At 43.4% G+C, this 23711-nt stretch overlaps 1 protein-coding gene across 2 annotated transcripts; it reads left to right on the top strand.

Annotated features, from left to right (window-relative positions):
- Window positions 1-854: 854 nt before the first annotated feature.
- On the top strand, window positions 855-23630 carry LOC129838070 (phosphatidylserine lipase ABHD16A-like). Of its 2 annotated transcripts, none has more exons than XM_055904754.1 (19): window positions 855-1237; window positions 1681-1737; window positions 1998-2064; window positions 2336-2422; window positions 2755-2840; window positions 3045-3118; window positions 3330-3440; window positions 6612-6726; window positions 8336-8437; window positions 8532-8595; window positions 8801-8850; window positions 9211-9334; window positions 9559-9663; window positions 9892-9955; window positions 16564-16620; window positions 16732-16794; window positions 18549-18724; window positions 19492-19538; window positions 20319-23630. In XM_055904754.1, exons 1-19 carry the CDS (start codon window positions 1172-1174, stop codon window positions 20400-20402), a joined length of 1599 nt encoding a protein of 532 aa, XP_055760729.1. In that variant the 5' UTR covers window positions 855-1171; the 3' UTR covers window positions 20403-23630. The 2 variants fall into 2 exon arrangements, with proteins under 2 accessions (XP_055760729.1, XP_055760728.1); XM_055904753.1 differs by having other exon boundaries at window positions 982-1273.
- Window positions 23631-23711: the final 81 nt, after the last annotated feature.

Genomic DNA, 23711 nt, shown 5'->3' with positions numbered 1-23711 from the left:
TTTTGAAGTCACGAGGATTGTGAAGAGGGTGTTGGGAAAAGTGGATGCAGTCAAAGTAACCAGGAGTGGTATGGTGTTGACATCTGCTGATGTAAAAAGGACTTTAGAAATACATTCGGTTTGATATCGTGTGTATCTAAAGAGCGTGCATTGTGGCTTGTGAAATTATCGATGCATGAAGTGGACAGCTTTGATTGTTGGAGCAGGACACCGGTAAAAGGTGTTATCTCTGGCGTCCCGTTGGACATTGATAATCAATATCTTAGGCAAAAAAATCCAGGAGTAGTTCATGCACGTCGCTTGACCCGTATGGAGAATGGGGGAAAAGGAGCAAAGTTTATCTGTATTATTGATATTTGATGAAGAGTTTCTACCACTCGATGTAAAGCTGGGATATATAAGATACCCCATAAGAGCGTTCGTGCAAAACTCGATGCAATGCAAAACATTTAGAAAGTTGTGGTTTGGCCACGCTTCAAATGTTTTCAGGCGGAAGGAATATGCTATTGAAGAGTCTGTGAATGTAAAATGTTGCAACTGTGGTGGGGATCATATTCCCGAATTCCCAGAGTGCCCTGTTAGGGTGAAGTCAAGGATCAGGGCTGTACAGCAAATATCTTATATGGAGGCGGTGAAGAGAGTTGAAGGGGTAACAGCGCACAGTTCTGAAGAAGATATGGCCGTGGATGCACCGCAACCTGTTGCAAATGTTAAACATCAAAGTGATCTGGATACACTTATTGTAAAGAAGGTGGATTTTGTAGTATTTATAGCCACAGTTAATAATTGTACTGCGCAAGTGTCCAAGAAGCTGGACATCATTACATCTGTACAGCTGAGAAGACTTCATGGCAGAAGCACTGCAAGGACTACTGTCGCCAGAAAATATGCCACCCTCACAGGATCGTTCTGAGCCTGTGTTAAGTACCTGATTAGAACAGAAAACCATGCTGATTTAGTTTAATTAAAAGTGTGTTATTGATCGTTTGTATGGATTTATTTTTACCCCGCATTATTCCCTTTCTTGGATATTTATTATCTACCTGTACAGTAGGTGGCGGAATGCACATATAATTGTTGGGAACGCTAATATACTGAAGAAGAAAACGCTTGGACTTTGTATGTCTGGAATTTACGTCCTGTGTCGGCTTACGTAGCTACCAGAGGAAGAATGGCCGGCTGGATGTGGTTTCGCTGCTTTTTGGGGCCTCATCTCCAGAGAGTGCACCGTTCACAGGTGGAGTCCCGACCCGAAGGAAGAGCAGGGAGGAGGGTAGGCTCACGGCAGATAACGTGCTTGTGTTTGTGACCGACCCAGGAAGAGATAGGAATGCAACTTTGTTTAACGCTAGCACTAGTTCGCGCTCCGGTCAGGACATGTTATTGAAACTGCTGTCAGTCACTGAATGACAGAGGTGACAATGTGAAAATGTATGCATAGTTAACACATTTGGTAATGTTCAGCTAGATACCAGGAGAATCAAGTATAATGGCTATCTTTGCGTTGTTGCAGGTGAGCATGCTAGCAAGCACGTAACCTAAGTCACTGTTAGCTGTGCTAGGTAGCTAACGTTAGCTGTACTAGCTAGGCAGGGAGATCATTGCGCTTATCCATAGCTGGCTTGGCTAGTCACCACTCATTTAGCAGCTAACTACTTTCCCCTTATCTTACAACCCCAGGGATGGACTTATCAACCCAAGAGCCTGGAGAAACACACTGACAGCATCCTCGGATGGGTCAGTATATAACTAGCAAGTTACCACAAGTTGTAGTATCTAATTGTTGATTATGACTTTGATTAGCTAGAGAACAAACTCTATTTTACTATTACATGCAGTGACCTGCACTGTAATACACAACCTTTGATCTTTGTTTTTGCATAAATTGAAGCCACAGGTAAAGACAAGTAGCACACTTGCATAGCTATACAGGTAGTCTATACATTCTCATACTTTGTGTTGAGATGCAACTGTTCTCTTGTGTGTTCTCCCACCAGGCGTCAGCTTTGTGGTCTCTGTCATACTACAGCTCTCCTCTCCTCCTCTGCTACCTTTACAGAAAAGGTAGTGTGTGTGTGTGTGTTCACTCATGCGATATGAAAGGTAATAAAAATGACTAATGCAATAATGGTCTTATTTGGTTTAACTATTAATACCACCCAGCTGTAGTGTAGTAGGTAAGTATTGGTACTGGCTAGTGGTGATATGGTTTGACATAGGACATGTGCATGCTTGATTGTGAAAGAGTGCAAGAAAGAGGGAGCAAATGGGTACTACTAGCCTAATTGTTTGTGTGTGTAGTGTTCGTAGGCCAAACTGTTGCTGTGTGTTTCAGGGTACATCTGCAGCAGTAAGCTGGTCCCAGTCAGTCAGTATGTGGGAACAGTAATGGTTTGTCTGCTGGGAGTCGCCTGTCTGAGAGGTGAGAACTTTACCACTCTTTTTACTGAACTTGTATTGCTCTTCCTGGATTGGTCTGGTTTGAGAAATCCTCTGTGTTCAATGGATTTTTTTCTCCCCATAAAATCTTATAACATCTCAAAACCTAATTGTAGAGAATGTAGTGTTCTTCATCTCCTACACAGACATTGGATTGTGTGTGACTAGGCTACCGGCAACTACAATTGCATTCCTGTGGGGTTACGATTTCACACACTGACTCCCTCACAAGGTGTGGGTCTATCAGGTACACTAAGTACACCCCTGAGACTCTCTCTGGCACTCTCTGCTTCTCTCTCCCTTTCCCTCTCTCAGGTTGGGGACGGTGGAGGAACTCGGAGTATCAACAGTTCATCTCCATTCTGGAGGAAACCAGGAAGAACCACACGCCTAGCAACAAGGTAACACTGCTATGTCAACAGCTGGGCTGCGTCTCAAATGACACCCTCCCTATTCCCCATATGGTGCGTTATGTCTAACCAGTACCCTATATGTCATTTGATATTATTCTCAGGCCTGTTTTGCTAGTGGTTGTCAATCTTGAATTCAAGAAACAAGCCACATCTATTCTTCCTGATCACAAATTTTGAATGTTCTGTCTGTAGAAAAAATTGGCCTGCTATGATTTTGACTTCTCTCACTGGCCGGCAGACTTCAGCTGGGAAGAAGTTAGCAATCCGTGAGTTGTGTGTGTAATCTGCGTATTGATGTGAACCTTTTACACGTGTGTTAATTTTTATACTGTGATTGTATTTTTTTGGTTTGAAATACACAAGGTGGTACAGTAAATGTAAACAGGATGTCTGGGTTATGATTTGAGAGTAAGGCTCTATTTTCACTATATAGCTCTGGTTGATTTGTTAAATGTCCCTTAACATCCTGTGTGACAGGAAGCTGCTGTCCAAGACAGGAGTGTCTCTACTGAAGCCAGAGCCCAAACTGAGAGGGGCAGCAGACAACGTGCTCAACTCTTTACGCACTCTACCATGCCACATCGTCAGGTATAGACAGACTACAATATCCATAATACACTGTACTCTACCAGGGCTTGACATTACCATTTTTAGCCACTTGTAGGACATTTTTTATTTATTTTATTTTATAGTTTTTTTAAACTTGTGCGAAGGCTCGTCACCTTTTTTTGGGGGGGGGGGACAAGTATGTAACACCATGGGCCAAAAAGGTGACTGAAAATTGTGTTGTATTATGTAAAACATCCTTCATTACTATACATTATCTCCTGCTGTTGTGGCCTTGAGCAAGGCACTTAACCCCCCACAAAGTAAAATACTGCACTGATAGGCTTCTGTTTAAAACACGTGGTCCGTCAACCCTCCATCTGGATAGCTACCGGGTGTGCAGACTTTGGATCCAACCTTGCACAAATATCAAGGTCCTGTTGAGCAGCTGATAATTTTTTGCAATGTGGTGTGTTCGAGCATGGCTGGAGCAAAAGCCTGCACACCCAGTTGCTCTCCTGGAGGATGGTTTGTCCACCCTGCAACATTACAATTACAACTAAATACTTTATTTTTTGGCCTCCCGGGTGGCGCAGTGGTCTAAGGCCAGTGCTAGCTGTGCCACCAGAGACTCTGGGTTCGAGCCCAGGCTCTGTCGCAGACGGCAAAATATTCAGTCTTCAGGGAAGATGTTGACAACATTGGAGTTACTTGGCAATTAGGAAATTCTAATATATATTTTTTTACTTTGTTAGAATTACATGGCCAGTATTGAATATAAGAGAATCCTAGCCAATTTTGAGGGCTTGAGAGACTGTTTTACAACCGGAGTATGCCGCATTTGGTTTCATCAACTGCACCCGTATCAACTGTGTGTCCCCCATTTGCGGTTATACACAAGTGCCTGTGGAAAGTTTTATTTTAGGACATTGGACATGTCAATGACATTAATACATGCTAAGTAGTTAACGAGCAAGATACCCAGCCAAACTACACTGTTTTGAATTGGCTATCTAGTTAGTCTGTTGTATATCATTATTTTACCTACCTGCTCTCCTCTGGCAACGGCCCACTGGCACACGCGGCCCACTGGCGCACACACCATGAGTTTTCCAGGATTTTCATTGCTGACCAAAAATGAGCTATAAGTGGGCAAATGACTCACTAACAAGCAATGAATATCAACAAATGTGCACATGCGACTCGCTTTGATCTGAAAAACGCATCTCTCGACTGCCTGATTGAAAGACTACTCGTGCCTGTCAATGCAGGCTTTCAACAATTATACTCTGATGCGCTCTGCATAGATTAGGAGAACAGTGTGTAACACTGCATCTGGAGGACACAGATCCAATTCTGAATGGAGTACCCTAATTTATATTGGGATTAATTATACTTGTCCATTCGGACAACTTAAATCTATATTCTTATTGTCCTTTTTTTACATTTAATTTTTACTTGCCCTCGGCAAGCGGACAAGCGTTAACGTCGACCCCTGTCTGCCATGCTACATTGTCAGGTATAAACAGACTAAAATACCCACAACACACTGTACTCTACCATGCCATATTGTCAGGTACTAAACTACACTGAACAAAAATATAAATGCAAAATTCAACATTTCAGAGTTACAATTTATATAAGGAAGTCAGTCAATTGAAATAAATAAATTAAGCCTTATGGATTTCACATGACTGGGAATACAGATATGTATCTGTTGGTTACAGATACCTTAAAAAAAATAGGGGCGTGCATCAGAAAACGAGTCAGTATCTGGTGTGAACACCATTTGCCTCATGCAGTGCGACATCTCCTTCGCTTACAGTTCATCGGGCTGTTGATTGTGGCCTCTGGGATGTTGTCCCCCTCTTCAATGGCTGTGCAAAGTTGCTTTATATTGGCGGGAACTGTTGTGCACGTCAATCCAGAGCATCCCAAACATGCTCAAGGAGTGACATGTCTGTGTATGCAGGCCCTGTAAGAACTGGGACATTTTCATCTTCCAGGAATTGTGTACAGGTCCTTGCGACATGGGGCTGTGCATTATCATGCTGAAACATGAGGTAATGGCGGTGGATGAATGGCACGACATTGGGCCTGAACTTATGCCTGCACGTACCGTAACCCAGCGTTTCCCAAACTCAGTCCTCGTGACCCCAAGGGGTGCACGTTTTGGTTTTTGCCCTAACACTACACAGCTGATTCAAATTATCAAAGCTTGATGATTATCTGAATTAGGTGTGTAGTGTTAGGGTAAAAACCAAAACATGCACCCCTTGGGGTCCCGAAGACCGATTTTGGGAAACCTGCCATAACCCCAGCAACACCATGGGGCACTCTGTTCACATTGTTGACATCAGCAAACCGCTTACCCACACGACGCCATACACATGATTTGCGGTTGTGAGGCCCGTTGAAAATACTGCCAAATTCTCTAAAACAACGTTTGCGGCGGCTTTTGGTAAATAAATTAACATTCTCTGGTTACCACTCTGGTGGAAATTCCTGTAGTCAGCATGCCAATTGCACGTTCCCTCAACTTGACATCTGTGGCATTGTGTACTGGGGACAATAAAAGGCCACACAACAAGTTGCACCTGTGTAATGATCATGCTGTTTAATCAGCTTCTTGATATACCACACCTGTCAGGTGGATGGATTATCTTGGCAAAGGAGAAATGCTCACTAACAGGGATGTCAATAAATTTGTCCAGAAAATTGGAGAGAAAAGCTTTTTGTAATCATGGAACATTTCTGGGATCTTTTATTTCAGCTCATGAAACATGGAACCAAGACCTTACATGTTGCTTTTTTATATTTTTGTTCAGTGGAATTGCATTATATTCTAAGACATCGTCAGGTACTAAACTAAATACACTATATTCTACCATACCACATAATCAGGTACTAAACTAAATACACTATATTCTACCACATCGTCAGGTACTAAACTAAATGCACTATATTCTACCATGCCACATCGTAAGGTATAAACACTTAATAGACTACAATATGCCACACTACCATGCAACATAGTCATATCGTACTACACAGGTCATAATGTAACTAACTACAACTACTGTTTCTATCACTGTCTCTCTGCGTCACACTGTTATAGCAGGCAGGCTTGGTATATTTGATTGATATTAGATTACTGCCTGCTAGCCCACTGACCCCACCTTTTCTCTCCCCTCCCTCTTTCTCCTCCTCTAGTTTTCTGATTGCCCACTCATTTGGGAGGAGGATGCTATACCCTGGGTCTGTATTCCTACTGCAAAGGGCTATGAGACCCATGCTACTACAGGGCCAGGCTAGACTTATAGAAGAGGTGAGTCACCACACACACCCCACAGTAGGGTCAGGTTACATTCATTTACAATAGTTCATGTATTCATATACAGTGCATTCAGAAATATACAGACCCCTTTTTCCACATTTTGTTATCAATCTACACACAATACTCCATAATGACAAAGTGAAAACAGGTTTTTAGTATTCAGACCTTTTGCTATGAGACTCAAAATTGAGCTCAGGTGCATCCTGTTTCCATTAATCATCCTTGATGTTTCTACAACTTGATTGGAGTCCATCTGTGGTAAATTCAATTGATTGGACATGATTTGGAAATGCACACACCTGTCTATATAAGGTCCCACAGTTGACAGTGCATGTCAGAGCAAAAACAAGGAGTTGTCTGTAGAGCTCTGCGACAGGACTGTGCCGAGACACACATCTGGGGAAGGGTACCAAAAAACAAAACATTTCTGCAGCATTGAAGGTCCCCAATAACACAGTGGCCTCCATCATTCTTAAATGGAAGAAGTTTGGAACCCCCGAGAGAAGGGCCTTGGTCAGGGAGGTGACCAAGAATCCAATGATCACTCTGACAGATCTCTAGAGTTCCTCTGTGGAGATGGGAGAACCTTCCAGAAGGACAACCATCTCTGCAGCACTCCACCAATCAGGCCTTTCTGGTAGAGTGGCCAGATGGAAGCCACTCCTCAGCAAAAAGCACATGACAGCCAGCTTGGAGTTTGCCAAAATGTACCTAAAGGACTCTCAGACCATGAGAAGCAAGATTCTCTGGTCTGATGAAACCAGATTGAACACTTTGGCCTGAATGCCAAGCATCACGTCTGGAGGAAATCTAGTACCATCCCTACGGTGAAGCATGGTGGTGGCATTATCATGCTATGGGGATGTTTTTCAGTGGCAGGGACTGGGAGACTAATCAGGATCGAGGGAAAGATGAAGGGAGAAAAGTACAGAGAGATCCTTGATGAAAACCTGCTCCAGAGCACTCAGGACCTCAGACTGGGATGACGGTTCACCTTTCAACAGGACAACGACCTGAAGCACACAGCCAAGACAACGCAGGAGTGGCTTCGGGACAAGTCTCTGAATGTCAGTGAACAGGCCAGCCGGAGCCCGGACTTGAACCTGATCAAACATCTCTGGAGTGACCTAATAATAGCTGTGCAGCGACACTCCCCATCCAACCTCACAGAGCTTGAGAGGATCTGCAGAGAAAATTGGGAGAAACTCTCCAAATACAGGTGTGCCAAGCTTGTAGCGTCATACCCAAGAAGAATCGAGGCTGTAATCGTTGCCAAAGGTGCTTCAACAAAGTACTAAGTAAGGGGTCTGAATATTTATGTAAACGTAATATTTCAGTTATTTATTTTTATAAATTTGCAAACATTTCTATAAACCTGTTTTTGCTTTGTCATTATGGTCTATTGTCTGTAGATTGATGAGGGGGAAAAACTATTTAATCCATTTTAGAATAAGGCTGTAACAAAATGTGGAAAAGGTCAAGGGGTCTGAATACTTTCCGAATGCAATATATGCAACCTTTCGCTTTTTGACCTGCTTAACTTAAGTTTCTCTCTTCCAATCCGTTTCTGTACCTCCCTGCCTCTCTTCTCTGTGTGCAGTGTGAGGGCCAGAGGAACAAGCTGGTGGCGTGTGATGGGAATGAGATTGATACCATGTTTGTGGACCGCAGGAGAGACGAAAGACAGCACGGACAGACTCTGGTAAGGACCTGCACAATGCTCTATGAACCATCATAACTACATTACCCGTGGTTCCATGTGAGGTCTATAGTGTTTGCTGTATGTCCTGCTGTAGGTGATCTGCTGTGAGGGGAACGCAGGCTTCTATGAGGTGGGATGTATGAACACTCCATTGGAAGGTAAGGAACCTCTGTGTCTGACACTTTTTTTTTTACACATTAGAAATGCTTTCTTTTTTAGTTCCTTCCACTCATCTTACCATCCTTCCTTCCTCCCTCCCTTTGTTGTAAAGATCACTGTTCATACATGGTTGTTAACATATTCCCATAACCTGTTAAATTCAAACTAGAGCAGTATAAAACTGTTTGTCTGTCTGTGTTGCAGGTGGATACTCAGTGCTTGGCTGGAACCACCCTGGCTTTGCAGGAAGCACGGTAAGCCTTAGTGTCCCTCGCTCTTCCCCATCACGCTTTTGTGTGAACTTACCAGCATGTTTCAATGGCATTATTAGGTAAGTTTGTCTTATGTGGAAAGTCTGGTTTGTCTACACGGGTCATTCTTGGAGAATGTTGGAAGACACACAGGGTTGTGGGTTCGATTCCCACAGGGGACCAGTAAGTAAATATAGGAAAATGTATCCACTCACTACTGTGAGTTGATAAGAGCGCCTGCTAAATTACTAAAATGTCTGTGTTAGCAGCAGATTTGTTTCCGTCTCAAAATGTGCATTGACATGAAAGTAAATGTAAAACAATAACTCTTCGTTCCTCTATCCACTCCCTTATTTCTCTTAGGGCGTACCGTTCCCCCAGAATGAGGCCAATGCCATGGATGTAGTGATCCAGTTTGCAGTGCACAAGCTGGGCTTCCAGCTCAGTGACATAGTGGTGTATGCCTGGTCCATAGGGGGATTCACAGGTATGTACTCTACTGGTATATGCCGTTTGTCTGGCCCTAGTTTGTTGTGGGAATGAGTTGACCAATTTCACCAACATACTGAAAGCACCACTTCTTTATTTCTCCCCCCTCATCATTTTCTCTCCATCCTGCGCTTCTCTCAACCTCTCCTCATTCTTCTCCCTTCTCTCTCCTCCTCCCCTCTCATACTTCCTTTTCTCTGTCTATATATTTCTCTCTCTTAGCCAGTTGGGCGGTGATGTCCTATCCAGAGATCCAAGCACTGGTGTTGGACGCATCCTTTGATGACCTGCTGCCTCTGGCCCTCAAGGTCATGCCCGACAGCTGGAGTGAGTCTCGCGCAGGGGTCATAGGTCAAGGCGTGGAAAAGACCAATGATGTCATATAAACAGAAATGTATTATGTCTTTGGATGACACTTTTTTCTTATTATGAGATATATTCTTTAAGAAGTGAATAGTCACTCTGGATAAGAGCATCTCCTAAAGGCCTGAGGTGTGTGTCTTTGTAAGGGCTGTGTTTGGTTCAGGATCTGACAATGAAAATTGTGTGTTTCAGGGCCGCTGGTGACACACACAGTCAGGCAGTACATGAACCTCAACAGCGCAGATCAACTCTGCAAGTAAGTATAACATTCTTTACTCACACAAACACTTTGCGTGTGTGTGTGTGACTGACACAAACATATCATCCATGGAAAATATGTAGTAAATATATTTGAATTTAATTACTTTTTGACAGCATCCCATTTGATTTGAACAAAACTTTCCGTATATGTTTACCCATGGAAGAAGTGGTCAGAAAGGGACTTTTTGGACCTGAATGCCAAAATATTCAGGAGAATAAAGGTACTCAAAGTTGACCTATTTTGCCTACCCCACCATACCATCAGATAGCCATGTCTTCATCACTGGAAAAGATAAACAGTTGAGGTCGATATCAATTAAAAGCTTAAAAACAGGGTTGTCAAACTCTTGTATAAATTCTAGATGTTTAATCCCCCCCCCCCCCCCCTTTTTACCTATAAGTAAAAATATGTAGTTATTACAGGTAGTAGGCTGGCTTGCCGGGTCCTCAATTACTCCGGGAAAACATTTTCCTTCATGACTTCAGCATTCTTCGGAACACTGATCGGTTTTATGTAATAACTCCAAAAATAGAAAAGTGAAGTGTAAGTTTACATTGGTACTTTTGATGTGTATTCTAATGCAAATCCATGTAACATTAATGCTACCTTTAATCTCAGTGATCAATTAGCTTAGACCCTATTTTCCATAGAGATTTTTGTGTTGTGTCCGCCATCAGTTGAAACACAACATGCTCTTGAATACAGGGTGGGTGTCACTTTAATCATAGGAATATAATTAATAGGGTGGACCTATCCCTTCAGACCACTGCAATCTAGCTGTTACACCATTGACATTTTAACTTCTAATTACTACCACAGATGGCCCACCGTTGAATGTTAACATTAATGGTCATACATATTCTATTATTTATATTTCTATAGGTTTTCTATGGAGGGTTGACAGTAATTTAAAACAGATATTCCCATTCAAGTCATCATTCTGTGTGGACCACCAACCATCTTTGTGGTACCATTTGAAAGTTGACATTTCCATTGTATTAGCTTTTTTTTGGTGCATTTAACAGCCAAAACATGACACCAACCCTGCATTCTTGTGTTGCATGGTATGCTTATAAGGTACGAGGGGGTGTGGTAAAATACCACGGCTACGGCTGTTCTTAGGCACGACGTAAAACTGGTTACCAATGTAATTAGAACAGTAAAAATAAATGTTTTGTCATACCCATGGTAGTCAGCCAATCAGCATCAGGGCCCGACCGAGCCAGTTTATAATGAAACTTCTGTACTTTTTCAATACTAGAACATGAAAAACAGTTTGGTACTAGAATTTGTTACATTCAGTACTTCTGTCAATCTGACTGGCGGATCAAGTCTCTGTCAGCGCAGCTAATGTAAAGGCACGTCTCTCCGATGGATGATCTATTGCCCCCCCCCCCCCCCCCCCCCCTGTGAATGACGTCATTACTGGTTAGACACAGCACGCAGTTTTATCAAATAAGCTACTTCTATGCAAATGTTGTTGATCATTACAATAAAATAAGTCCCAAATGGGAGGGAAACTGTGTAATCTGTAGCCCCATGAAATCAGCCAAAACAAGCTCAATTCAATGCATGCACTCACTCCTATTAAATATGCACACACATGTATTGTGTACAAAACATTAGGAACACCTGCTCTTTCCATGAGTGACCAGGTGAAAGCTATGATTCCTTATTGATGTCACTTGTTAAATCCACTTCAATCAGTGTAGATGAAGGGGAGGAGACCGGTTAAAGAAGGATTTTTAAGCCTTGAGACATGGATTGGGTATGTGTGCCATTCAGAGGGTGAATGGGAAAGACAAAAGATTTAACTTCCTTTGAATGAGTATGGTAGTAGGTGCCAGGTGCACCGGTTTGAGTGTGTCAAGAACTGCAACGCTGCTGGGTTTTTCCACGCTCAACAGTTTCTTGTGTGTATCAAGAATGGTCCACCACCCAAAGGACATCCAGCCAACTTGAAACAACTGTGGGAAGCATTGGAATCAACACGGGCTAGCATCCCTGTGGAACAATTTCGATACCTTATAGAGTCCATGCCCTGATGAATTGAGTCTGTTCTGAGGGCAACTCAATATTAGGAAGGTGTTCTTAATGTTTTGTACACTGTGTATAGGCCTAGGCTACAACTTGATTTACCCAGTTTATCAATAGAGATTAATCATTCAAATAAATTACCGTTATGTAAATAGATGTGTAAAAACCAAGTAAAATTGATTGCTATGTATGGATTAATGAATCAATTATACAGTCTCTGAAAAATGGTGCAGTAAAACCGTTCAAATCTAATGATATTGAATTGAAAAGATGCCCAACGATTGAACAGAGCAGTCAGTAGCTGAGTTTGTCTGGATCAAGTGCCATTCTGTGACTGGCTAACATTCATTTGTTTGGTGTTGAGTATTGTAATTCTAGTCCTGGTATCTGTATTGAAGTCAAAATTCTGGGATCGTGACCACTACTGAATTCAAGCATATTGTCTCAACCGGGCACAATTTTATTTAATTTTTTATCAATTAATGTAACCTTTTTATTTAACTAGGCAAGTCAGTTAAGAACAAATTCTTATTTACAATGATGGTCTACCCCGGTCAAACCTGCATGACGCTGGGCCAATTGTGCGATGACCGATGGGACTCCCAATCACGGCCGGATGTGATGCAGCCTGGAACATCAGATGTAAAGTAGGGTATAAGCTACAAATCAAATCAAATTTTATTAGTCACATACACATGGTTAGCAGATGTTAATGCGAGTGTAGCGAAATGCTTGTGCTTCTAGTTCCGACAATGCAGTAATAACAACAAGTAATCTAACCTAACAATTCCACAACTACTACCTTATACACGCAAGTGTAAAGGGATAAAGAATATGTACATAAAGATATATGAATGAGTGATGGTACAGAACGGCATAGGCAAGATGCAGTAGATGGTATAGAGTACGGTATATACATATGAGATGAGTACTGTAGGATATGTAAACATAAAGTGGCATAGTTTAAAGTGGCTAGTGGTACATGTATTACATAAAGATGGCAAGATGCAGTAGATGATATAGAGTACAGTATATACATATACATATGAGATGGGTAATGTAGGGTATGTAAACATTATATTAAGTGGCATTGTTTAAAGTGGCTAGTGGTACATTTTTACATAATTTCCATCAATTCCCATTTTTAAAGTGGCTGGAGTTGAGTCAGTATGTTGGCAGCGGCCGCTAAATGTTAGTGGTGGCTGTTTAACAGTCTGATGGCCTTGAGATAGAAGCTGTTTTTCAGTCTCTCGGTCCCTGCTTTGATGCACCTGTACTGACCTTGCCTTCTGGATGATAGCGGGGTGAACAGGCAGTGGCTTGGGTGGTTGTTGTCCTTGATGATCTTTATGGCCTTCCTGTGACATCGGGTGGTGTAGGTGTCCTGGAGGGCAGGTAGTTTGCCCCCGGTGATGCGTTCTGCAGACCTCACTACCCTCTGGAGAGCCTTACGGTTGTGGGCGGAGCAGTTGCCGTACCAGGCGGTGATACAGCCCGACAGGATGCTCTCGATTGTGCATCTGTAGAAGTTTGTGAGTGATTTTGGTGACAAGCCGAATTTCTTCAGCCTCCTGAGGTTGAAGAGGCGCTGCTGCGCCTTCTTCACAACGCTGTCTGTGTGGGTGGACCAATTCAGTTTGTCCGTGATGTGTACACCGAGGAACTTAAAACTTTCCACCTTCTCCACTACTGACCCGTCGATGTGGATAGGGGGGTGCTCCCTCTGCTGTTTCCTGAAGTCCACAATCATCTCCTTTGTTTTGTTGACGTTGAGTGTGAGGTTATTTTCCTGACACCACACTCCGAGGGCCCTCACCTCCTCCCTGTAGGCCGTCTCGTCGTTGTTGGTAATCAAGCCTACCACTGTAGTGTCATCCGCAAACTTGATGATTGAGTTGGAGGCGTGCATGGCCACGCAGTCGTGGGTGAACAGGGAGTACAGGAGAGGGCTCAGAACGCACCCTTGTGGGGCCCCAGTGTTGAGGATCAGCGGGGTGGAGATGTTGTTACCTACCCTCACCACCTGCGGGCGGCCCGTCAGGAAGTCCAGGACCCAGTTGCACAGGGCGGGGTCGAGACCCAGGGTCTCGAGCTTGATGACGAGTTTTGAGGGTACTATGGTGTTAAATGCTGAGCTGTAGTCGATGAACAGCATTCTCACATAGGTATTCCTCTTGTCCAGATGGGTTAGGGCAGTGTGCAGTGTGGTTGCGATTGCGTCGTCTGTGGACCTATTGGGTCGGTAAGCAAATTGGAGTGGGTCTAGGGTGTCCGGTAGGGTGGAGGTGATATGGTCCTTGACTAGTCTCTCAAAGCACTTCATGATGACGGAAGTGAGTGCTACGGGGCGGTAGTCGTTTAGCTCAGTTACCTTAGCTTTCTTGGGAACAGGAACAATGGTGGCCCTCTTGAAGCATGTGGGAACAGCAGACTGGGATAAGGATTGATTGAATATGTCCGTAAACACACCAGCCAGCTGGTCTGCGCATGCTCTGAGGACGCGGCTGGGAATGCCGTCTGGGCCTGCAGCCTTGCGAGGGTTAACACGTTTAAATGTTTTACTCACCTCGGCTGCAGTGAAGGAGAGCCCGCAGGTTTTGGTAGCGGGCCGTGTCAGTGGCACTGTATTGTCCTCAAAGCGGGCAAAAAAGTTATTTAGCCTGTCTGGGAGCAAGACATCCTGGTCCGCGACGGGGCTGGTTTTCTTTTTGTAATCCGTGATAGACTGTAGACCCTGCCACATACCTCTTGTGTCTGAGCTGTTGAATTGCGACTCTATTTTGTCTCTGTACTGGGACTTAGCCTGTTTGATAGCCTTGCGGAGAGAATAGCTACACTGTGTGTATTCGGTCATGTTTCCGGTCACCTTGCCCTGGTTAAAAGCAGTGGTTCGCGCTTTCAGTTTCACGCGAATGCTGCCGTCAATCCACGGTTTCTGGTTTGGGAATGTTTTAATCGTTGCTGTGGGTACGACATCGTCAATGCACTTCCTAATGAACTCGCTCACCGAATCAGCATATTCTTCAATGTTGTTGTTGGACGCAATGCGGAACATATTCCAATCCGCGTGATCGAAGCAGTCTTGAAGCGTGGAATCAGATTGGTCGGACCAGCGTTGAACAGACCTGAGTGCGGGAGCTTGTTGTTTTAGTTTCTGTTTGTAGGCTGGAATCAACAAAATGGAGTCGTGGTCAGCTTTTCCGAAAGGAGGGCGGGGGAGGGCCTTATATGCGTCGCGGAAGTTAGTATAACAATGATCCAGGGTTTTACCAGCCCTGGTAGCACAATCGATATGCTGATAGAATTTAGGGAGTTTTGTTTTTAGATTAGCCTTGTTAAAATCCCCAGCTACGATGAATGCAGGCTCAGGGTGTGTGGTTTCCAGTTTACAAAGATTCAGAGTTCGTTCAGGGCCATCGATGTGTCTGCTTGGGGGGGAATATATACGGCTGTGATTATGATCGAAGAGAATTCCCTTGGTAGATAATGCGGTCGACATTTGATTGTGAGGAGTTCTAGATCAGGTGAACAGAATGACTTGAGTTCCTGTGTGTTGTTATGATGATCACACCACGTCTCGTTAATCATGAGGCATACCCCCCCGCCCCTCTTCTTACCAGAAAGATGTTTGTTTCTGTCGGCGCGATGCGTGAAGAAACCAGCTGGCTGCACCGACTCCGTTAGCGTCTCTTGAGTTAGCCATGTTTCTGTGAAGCAGAGCACGTTGCAATCCCTGATGTCTCTCTGGAATGTTACCCGTGCTCGGATTTCATCAACCTTATTGTCAAGAGACTGGACATTGGCGAGTAGTATGCTAGGGAGTGGAGCGTGATGTGCCCGTCTCCGAAGCCTGACCAGGAGACCGCTACGTTTGCCCCTTTTACGGCGTCGCGTAGGGTCGCCGGCTGGGATCAGATCCATTGTATTGGGTGGAAGGCAAAACACTGGATCCGTTTCGGGAAAGTCATATTCCTGGTAGGAACGATGGTTAGTTGACGTTAATCGTATATTCAGTAGTTCCTCCCGACTGTATGTAATGAAACCTAAGATCACCTGGGGTACCAATGTAAGAAATAACACATAAAAAAACAAAATACTGCATATTTTCCAAGGAACGCGAAGCGAGGCGGCCATCTCGGTCGGTGCCGGCGCACTTTCTACAACATATGCAAATATTAAGAACAAAATAGTTTACAAGTTTTTAGATAATTGTGTTTAAGGTTAAAATGACTATAAAAAATTCATTATTTAAGAAATAGTAAAATAGTTGGATAACCCTGTTTTTTTTTTTTTTTTTAAAGCTTTTAATTGATTACAACTTTATCTTTTCCAGTGATGAAGACATGGCTATCTGATGGTATGGTGGGATATGCAAAATAGGTCAACTTTGAGTACCTTTTATCTCCTGAATATTTTGGCATTCAGGTCCAAAAGGACAATTTCTGAGCACTTCTACAATGGGCAAACGTGTATGGGAGGTTTTGTTCAAATCAAAAGGGGTGCTGTTTACCCTAAGGGAAGATGGGAGTATTTTATAACCCTAACACTCAAGATTTCTTCCTTAGGTACCAGGGACCAGTGCTTCTAATCAGAAGAACCAAAGATGAGATCATTACCACCACGTGAGTCACTATGAAGACATGAATAAAGAAGACTTAAAGCCCGTTCAGGTTACCTCGACTTACCAGCGCATAGCTATAGTGGCTGGTTTCACTGACTGACTGTTGTTTCAGGGGTCCAGAAGACATCATGTCCAACAGAGGAAACAACCTCCTGCTCAAACTTCTGCAGTTCAGGTTGGTTCTCTGTCTCCAAGACCTCACATAGGCTGTGTATGTCTATATACACTACAGACGTTATTATCCACAACCTCACACAGACATCTGGTTGAAGTCGGAAGTTTACATACACCTCAGCCAAATACATTTAAACTCAGTTTTTCACAATTCCTGACATTTCATCCGAGTAAAAATTCACTGTCTTAGATCAGTTAGGATCACCACTTTATTTTAACAATGTGAAATGTCAGAATAATAGTAGAGAGAGTGATTTATTTCAGCTTTTATTTCTTTCATCACATTGCCAGTGGGTCAGAAATGACATACACTCAATTAGTATTTGGTAGCGTTGCCTTTAAATTGTTTAACTTGGGTCAAACGTTTCGGGTAGCCTTCCACAAGCTTCCCACAATAAGTAGTGTGAATTTTGGGCCATTCCTCTTGACAGAGATGGTAACTGAGTCAGGTTTGTAGGCCTCCTTGCTCGCACACGCTTTTTCAGTTCTGCCCAAAAATTATCTATGGGATTGAGGTCAGGGTGTTGTGATGGCCACTCCCAATACCTTGACATGGTTGTCCTTAAGCCATTTTGCCACAACTTTGGAAGTATGCTTGGGGTCATTGTCCATTTGGAAGACCCATTTGCGACCAAGCTTTAACTTCCTGAGATGTTGCTTCAATATATCCACATAATTTTCCTCCCTCATGATGCCATCTATTTTGTGAAGTGCACCAGTCCCTCTTGCAGCAAAGCACCCCCACAACATGATGCTGCCACCCCCGTGCTTCACGGTTGGGATGGTATTCTTCGGCTTGCAAGCATCCCCCTTTTTCCTCCAAACATAACGATGGTCATTATGGCCAAACAGTTCTATTTTTGTTTCATCAGACCAGAGGACATTTCTCCAGAAAGTACGATCTTTGTCCCCATGTGCAGTTGCAAACCATAGTCTGGCTTTTTTATTGCGGTTTTGGAGCAGTGGCTTCTTCCTTGCTGAGCGGCCTTTCAGGTTATGTCGATATAGAACTCGTTTTACTGTGGATAGATACTTTTGTACCTGTTTCCTACAGCATCTTCACAAGGTCCTTTGCTGCTGTTCTGGGATTGATAGCACTTTTCGCACCAAAGTACGTTCATCTCTAGGAGACAGAACGTGTCTCCTTTCTGAGAGGTTCGACGGCTACGTGATCTCATGGTGTTTATACTTGCGTACTAATGTTTGTACAGATGAACGTGGTACCTTCAGGCGTTTGGAAATTGCTCCCAAGGATGAACCAGACTTTTAATTTTTTTGAGGTATTGGCTGATTTCTTTTTATTTTCCCATGATGTCAAGCAAAGAGGCACTGAGTTTGAAGGTAGGCCTTGAAATACATCCACAGGTACACCTCCAATTGACTCAAATTATGTCAATTAGCCTATCAGAAGCTTCTAAAGCCATTACATCATTTTATGGAATTTTCCGAGCTGTTTAAAGGCACAGTCAACTTAGTGTATGTAAACTTCTGACCCACTGGAATTGTGATAGTGAAATAATCTGTCTGTAAACAATTGTTGGAAAAATGACTTGTGTCATGCACAAAGTAGATGTCCTAACCAACTTGCCAAAACTATAGTTTGTGAACAAGAAATTTGTGGAGTGGTTGAAAAATGAGTTTTAATGACTCCAACCTAAGTGTATGTAAACTTCTGACTTCAACTGTATACATACGCTTGGAACAGAGTGAGCACTGTGTTTCTGTTTTAAACCCTTTCTGATGTCATATCTTCAGGTACCCCAAGGTGATGACAGACGATGGAGTCAGGGCCATCAGAGCATGGCTGGCAGCCTCCAACCACGTAGAAGAGGCAGCGGTGTACAGTAGCTATGAGGTGGATGATGACTGGTGTGTGTCTGTACTGCAGTCGTATAAGACGGAGAGAGACGTTTTCTTCCCCTGGAGCGTTGGTAAGACTGCTCCTCAAATGACAACACCATTACAGCTGTTTGACTTCGATTAGAATCTCCCTAGATTAACTTCTTGATGATGGAATTTATTTTGGTCTTTTACTGCCTCTTAGACACTACTCTCTGTCAGAGGTGGGAAAAGTACTCAATTGTCATACTTGAGTAAATGTAACCCAGTAAAATACTACTTAAGTATATTTAAAATCTGATACTTTTACTAAAGTACAGTGGTGGAAAAAGTACAAAATTGTCATACTTGAGAGAATGTAAAAGCTATACATCATATTCCGTATATTTAGCAAACTTGACGGCACAATTTCCTTTTTTGACAGCTAGGGGCAGCTCCAACACTCAGACATAATTTACAAAGGAAGCATTTATGTCCACCAGATCAGCGGCAGTAGGGATGACCAGGGACGTTCTCTTGATGAGTGTGTGAATTGGACCTTTTTCCTGTACTGCTAAGCATTCAAATTGTAACTAGTACTTTTGGGTGTCAGGGAAAATGTATGGAGTAAAAATACATAGAAGTAAAGTACAGATACTCCAAAAAACTACTTAAGTAGTATTTTTACACCACTGCTCTCTGCTGAGATTGTGTATCCATATGTATTTTTTTAATTAACAAGGCAAGTTGGTTAAGAACAAATTATTATTTACAATGGCGGCAATGGGATTAAAAATATAGGACAAAACACAACATAGAGACCTATATAAACACTTGTGTGTGTGTTGTGGTATTAAGCTTTTCCTGCATGTTTTGTCAGGTGAGGACATGACACTGGAGGGAAGACGGCAACTGGCTCTTTTCCTGGTGAGAAACCGCTTCTTTCATCTTCCGTTGTTCCTCCTCTCTACAACATGACTTGCATTCTATTCCCCCCCCCTCTCCATCAGTGCCTTTCATCTTGTCTCCTTCACCCCATCCTTTGCTTACCCCCCCCCAATGCTGAAGAACACTTGAGGTTTCCATAGTAACTAGGTCACCTGTGCTCTCCTTGTGTCTGGTGCAATGTACACTGCTCAAAAAAATAAAGGGAACACTTAAACAACACAATGTAACTCCAAGTCAATCACACTTCTGTGAAATCAAACTGTCCACTTAGGAAGCAACACTGATTGACAATAAATTTCACATGCTGTTGTGCAAATGGAATAGACAGCAGGTGGAAATGTGGTCACCACCTGCAGAATCACTCCTTTTTTGGGGGTGTCTTGCTAATTGCCTATAATTTCCACCTTTTGTCTATTCCATTTGCACAGCAGCATGTGAAATTTATTGTCAGTGTTGCTTCCTAAGTGGACAGTTTGATTTCACAGAAGTGTGATTGACTTGGAGTTACATTGTGTTTAAGTGTTCCCTTTATTTTTTTGAGCAGTGTATTTCTATTGGCTCTGTGGTTTAAGTAATTTACTACAGCTGTTCTGTGGTGGGCTAAGGCCTGTTATGTACATCTGATTCCCTTTATATGGAAATGGTAAGGAGGTGAGTGGGCTTCCATTAAAGTCAGACAAAAGCAAATCTACAGATTTCCACTGGGAATGTTCATTGTTTTCCCTCCCATCTCCATCACTTGTTCCCTCCCTTTCTCAGGCACGGAAGTACATGCGGAACTTCGACTCAACTCACTGCACTCCTCTCCCCTACTCTGAATTCACTGCCCCTTGGAGACTGTAGAAAGAGGGTTGAAGGATGGATAGAAACGAGAAGCAAAGAGCCTGGCGAGACCAACCAATCAGAGGTTTACAGCGCATGGATTGAATGTGTTATATGTATCTAGGGGAGCTGTTCAAGGCAGCTAGACCCAGTCGGTATTAGAACGTTGGGACCCTGTCCACCTGTGGTTACCCCATTGGCTCATAGCAAAAACTTGACATTTGTCTACTTAATTATAAAATGAAATGTAAGAAATGTACATGTCTAAAGATTACTGCTCCCTAGCGTTCTCACTACTTAGAAAAACGTAATATTGCCTCATGCCCCTTTTTTATGAAGATGCTAGCGGCCGACCGGAACATCAAGCTGGTCAAGACCAACGTTATACAGCTACAAGTAGTGAGTGGAGTTAAACGAACTGTACTAAACAAGTTAAGTCTTACCTGTGAGTGCTTTCCCCACACGTAGCCTGCTTTCCCACGCCACAGGGCTCTTCCTCGACATGGGAGCATTGCGAACAGTAGGTTGTGATTTTTGACCTGGCTACATGTACATCGAACACAGCAGCTTTTTCGCATGTTTTATTTCTGTACAAAACAAAAATAAACTAAGTTGGCTCTTTTACAATGGGGTGAATGGTAAAGAATTTTTGTTTTCACAATGTGGGCGTGGTCTAAGGGAATTCCTTATCGTCTGAGAATAATACCTTGACTACATCGCGTCGCAAAATAAATGTAGAAATTTATATTATTAAATTATTGCACCCACGCGTCAACGAGCGTTTGTGTTGCCGAGAGGTAAAATAGAAGTTACACAGGACCCAAACTGGATGCCTGCGTGCGCCATCGTGCATAAATATATATATATACTTTTTAAGCCTGGAAGGAGGAGAGATGACTAGAAATGATTCTGTTGACCGTTTTATGTATGGATTAATTGTCGAGGTAGAGGACCTTGTGCATTTCAGGTAAAATAACAATTTATGAATTGCCATAAACGTTTAATGCTTTTCGACGTGTCCCCAAATTAATGTAATTGGTTCAGTTTGTTTTGATGTTTGGTGTGGGGGAACAAAATAAATGTGTGCACGGATGCAGCTGGTTTGGGTTCCGTGTTGTAATGGCTTTGTTCATATTTATAAACTGGGTGGTTCCAGCCCTGAATGCTGATTGGCTGACAGCCGTGGTATATCAGACATTTATTTTTACTGCTCTAATTACATTGGTGGCCAATATACCACGGCTAAGGGCTGTATCCTGGAACTCCGCATTGCATCGTACAAAAGAACAGCCCTTAACTGTGGTATATTGACCGTATACCACACCCCCCCCGGGCCTTATTGCTTAAATATACACTGCTGTCCTCAAGAAGCATCTGGTACAATGAGAACTATATACACTGCTCAAAAAAATAAAGGGAACACTTAAACAACACAATGTAACTCCAAGTCAATCACACTTCTGTGAAATCAAACTGTCCACTTAGGAAGCAACACTGATTGACAATAAATTTCACATGCTGTTGTGCAAATGGAATAGACAAAAGGTGGAAATTATAGGCAATTTGCAAGACACCCCCCAAAACAGGAGTGATTCTGCAGGTGGTGACCACAGACCACTTCTCAGTTCCTATGCTTCCTGGCTGATGTTTTGGTCACTTTTGAATGCTGGCGGTGCTCTCACTCTAGTGGTAGCATGAGACGGAGTCTACAACCCACACAAGTGGCTCAGGTAGTGCAGTTCATCCAGGATGGCACATCAATGCGAACTGTGGCAAAAAGGTTTGCTGTGTCTGTCAGCGTAGTGTCCAGAGCATGCAGGCGCTACCAGGAGACAGGCCAGTACATCAGGAGACGTGGAGGAGGCCGTAGGAGGGCAACAACCCAGCAGCAGGACCGCTACCTCCGCCTTTGTGCAAGGAGGTGCACTGCCAGAGCCTTGCAAAATGACCTCCAGCAGGCCACAAATGTGCATGTGTCAGCATATGGTCTCACAAGGGGTCTGAGGATCTCATCTCGGTACCTAATGGCAGTCAGGCTACCTCTGGCGAGCACATGGAGGGCTGTGCGGCCCCACAAAGAAATGCCACCCAACACCATGACTGACCCATCGCCAAACCGGTCATGCTGGAGGATGTTGCAGGCAGCAGAACGTTCTCCACGGCGTCTCCAGACTCTGTCACGTCTGTCACATGTGCTCATGTGCTCAGTGTGAACCTGCTTTCATCTGTGAAGAGCACAGGGCGCCAGTGGCGAATTTGCCAATCTTGGTGTTCTCTGGCAAATGCGAAACGTCCTGCACGGTGTTGGGCTGTAAGCACAACCCCCACCTGTGGACGTCGGGCCCTCATACCACCCTCATGGAGTCTGTTTCTGACCGTTTGAGCAGACGCATGCACATTTGTGGCTTGCTGGAGGTCATTTTGCAGGGCTCTGGCAGTGCACCTCCTTGCACAAAGGCGGAGGTAGCGGTCCTGCTGCTGGGTTGTTGCCCTCCTACGGCCTCCTCCACGTCTCCTGATGTACTGGCCTGTCTCCTGGTAGCGCCTGCATGCTCTGGACACTACGCTGACAGACACAGCAAACCTTTTTGCCACAGTTCGCATTGATGTGCCATCCTGGATGAACTGCACTACCTGAGCCACTTGTGTGGGTTGTAGACTCCGTCTCATGCTACCACTAGAGTGAGAGCACCGCCAGCATTCAAAAGTGACCAAAACATCAGCCAGGAAGCATAGGAACTGAGAAGTGGTCTGTGGTCACCACCTGCAGAATCACTCCTGTTTTGGGGGGTGTCTTGCAAATTGCCTATAATTTCCACCTTTTGTCTATTCCATTTGCACAACAGCATGTGAAATTTATTGTCAATCAGTGTTGCTTCCTAAGTGGACAGTTTGATTTCACAGAAGTGTGATTGACTTGGAGTTACATTGTGTTTAAGTGTTCCCTTTATTTTTTTGAGCAGTGTATTTAAAATGCTTCCTTCATGAAGTAACCATTGATCTCTAGGTAATTAGATTTTAAAAAGGCTCTATCCTATTGCCTTTAATTACACTACTACAAGGAAGGAAAGATGCATCTTAAATGAATGAGGTCTTCTCTCCCTCTGGCTGCATTTAAAAAAAACTGAAACAGTTATTCCAAATTGGCTTTGATCAAAGGTCTACTTTTTGTGGACACTCATTATGAACAAAGCTGTATCCTGATAATGCTCTTAATGTTAAATAAAATGTTAACATTTATTTATGAAACTGCGATCTTACATTTTTATTTCCTGACCATAACTCAAAGTTCCAGGTCAGGTCACATCCTCAGGAAAAACTCCTGGACCT

This window comes from Salvelinus fontinalis, chromosome 38 (assembly GCF_029448725.1).
Source record: "Salvelinus fontinalis isolate EN_2023a chromosome 38, ASM2944872v1, whole genome shotgun sequence".
In the NCBI taxonomy this organism is placed as follows: Eukaryota; Metazoa; Chordata; class Actinopteri; order Salmoniformes; family Salmonidae; genus Salvelinus; species Salvelinus fontinalis.
Note: the sequence above shows the minus strand (reverse complement) of the source record. Positions and strands in the feature narration are given on the sequence as shown.

What these genes read in the sequence shown, in the direction of transcription:
- LOC129838070 (XM_055904753.1), top strand. Translation starts at nt 1,172, where the DNA reads ATGGCCGGCTGGATGTGGTTTCGCTGCTTTTTGGGGCCTCATCTCCAG. An exon ending in AAGGAAGAGCAGGGAGGAGG is followed by an intron (nt 1,274 to 1,680) that starts GTAGGCTCACGG and finishes TTACAACCCCAG; the next exon opens with GGATGGACTTATCAACCCAA. An exon ending in GGTCATGCCCGACAGCTGGA is followed by an intron (nt 9,664 to 9,891) that starts GTGAGTCTCGCG and finishes TGTGTGTTTCAG; the next exon opens with GGCCGCTGGTGACACACACA.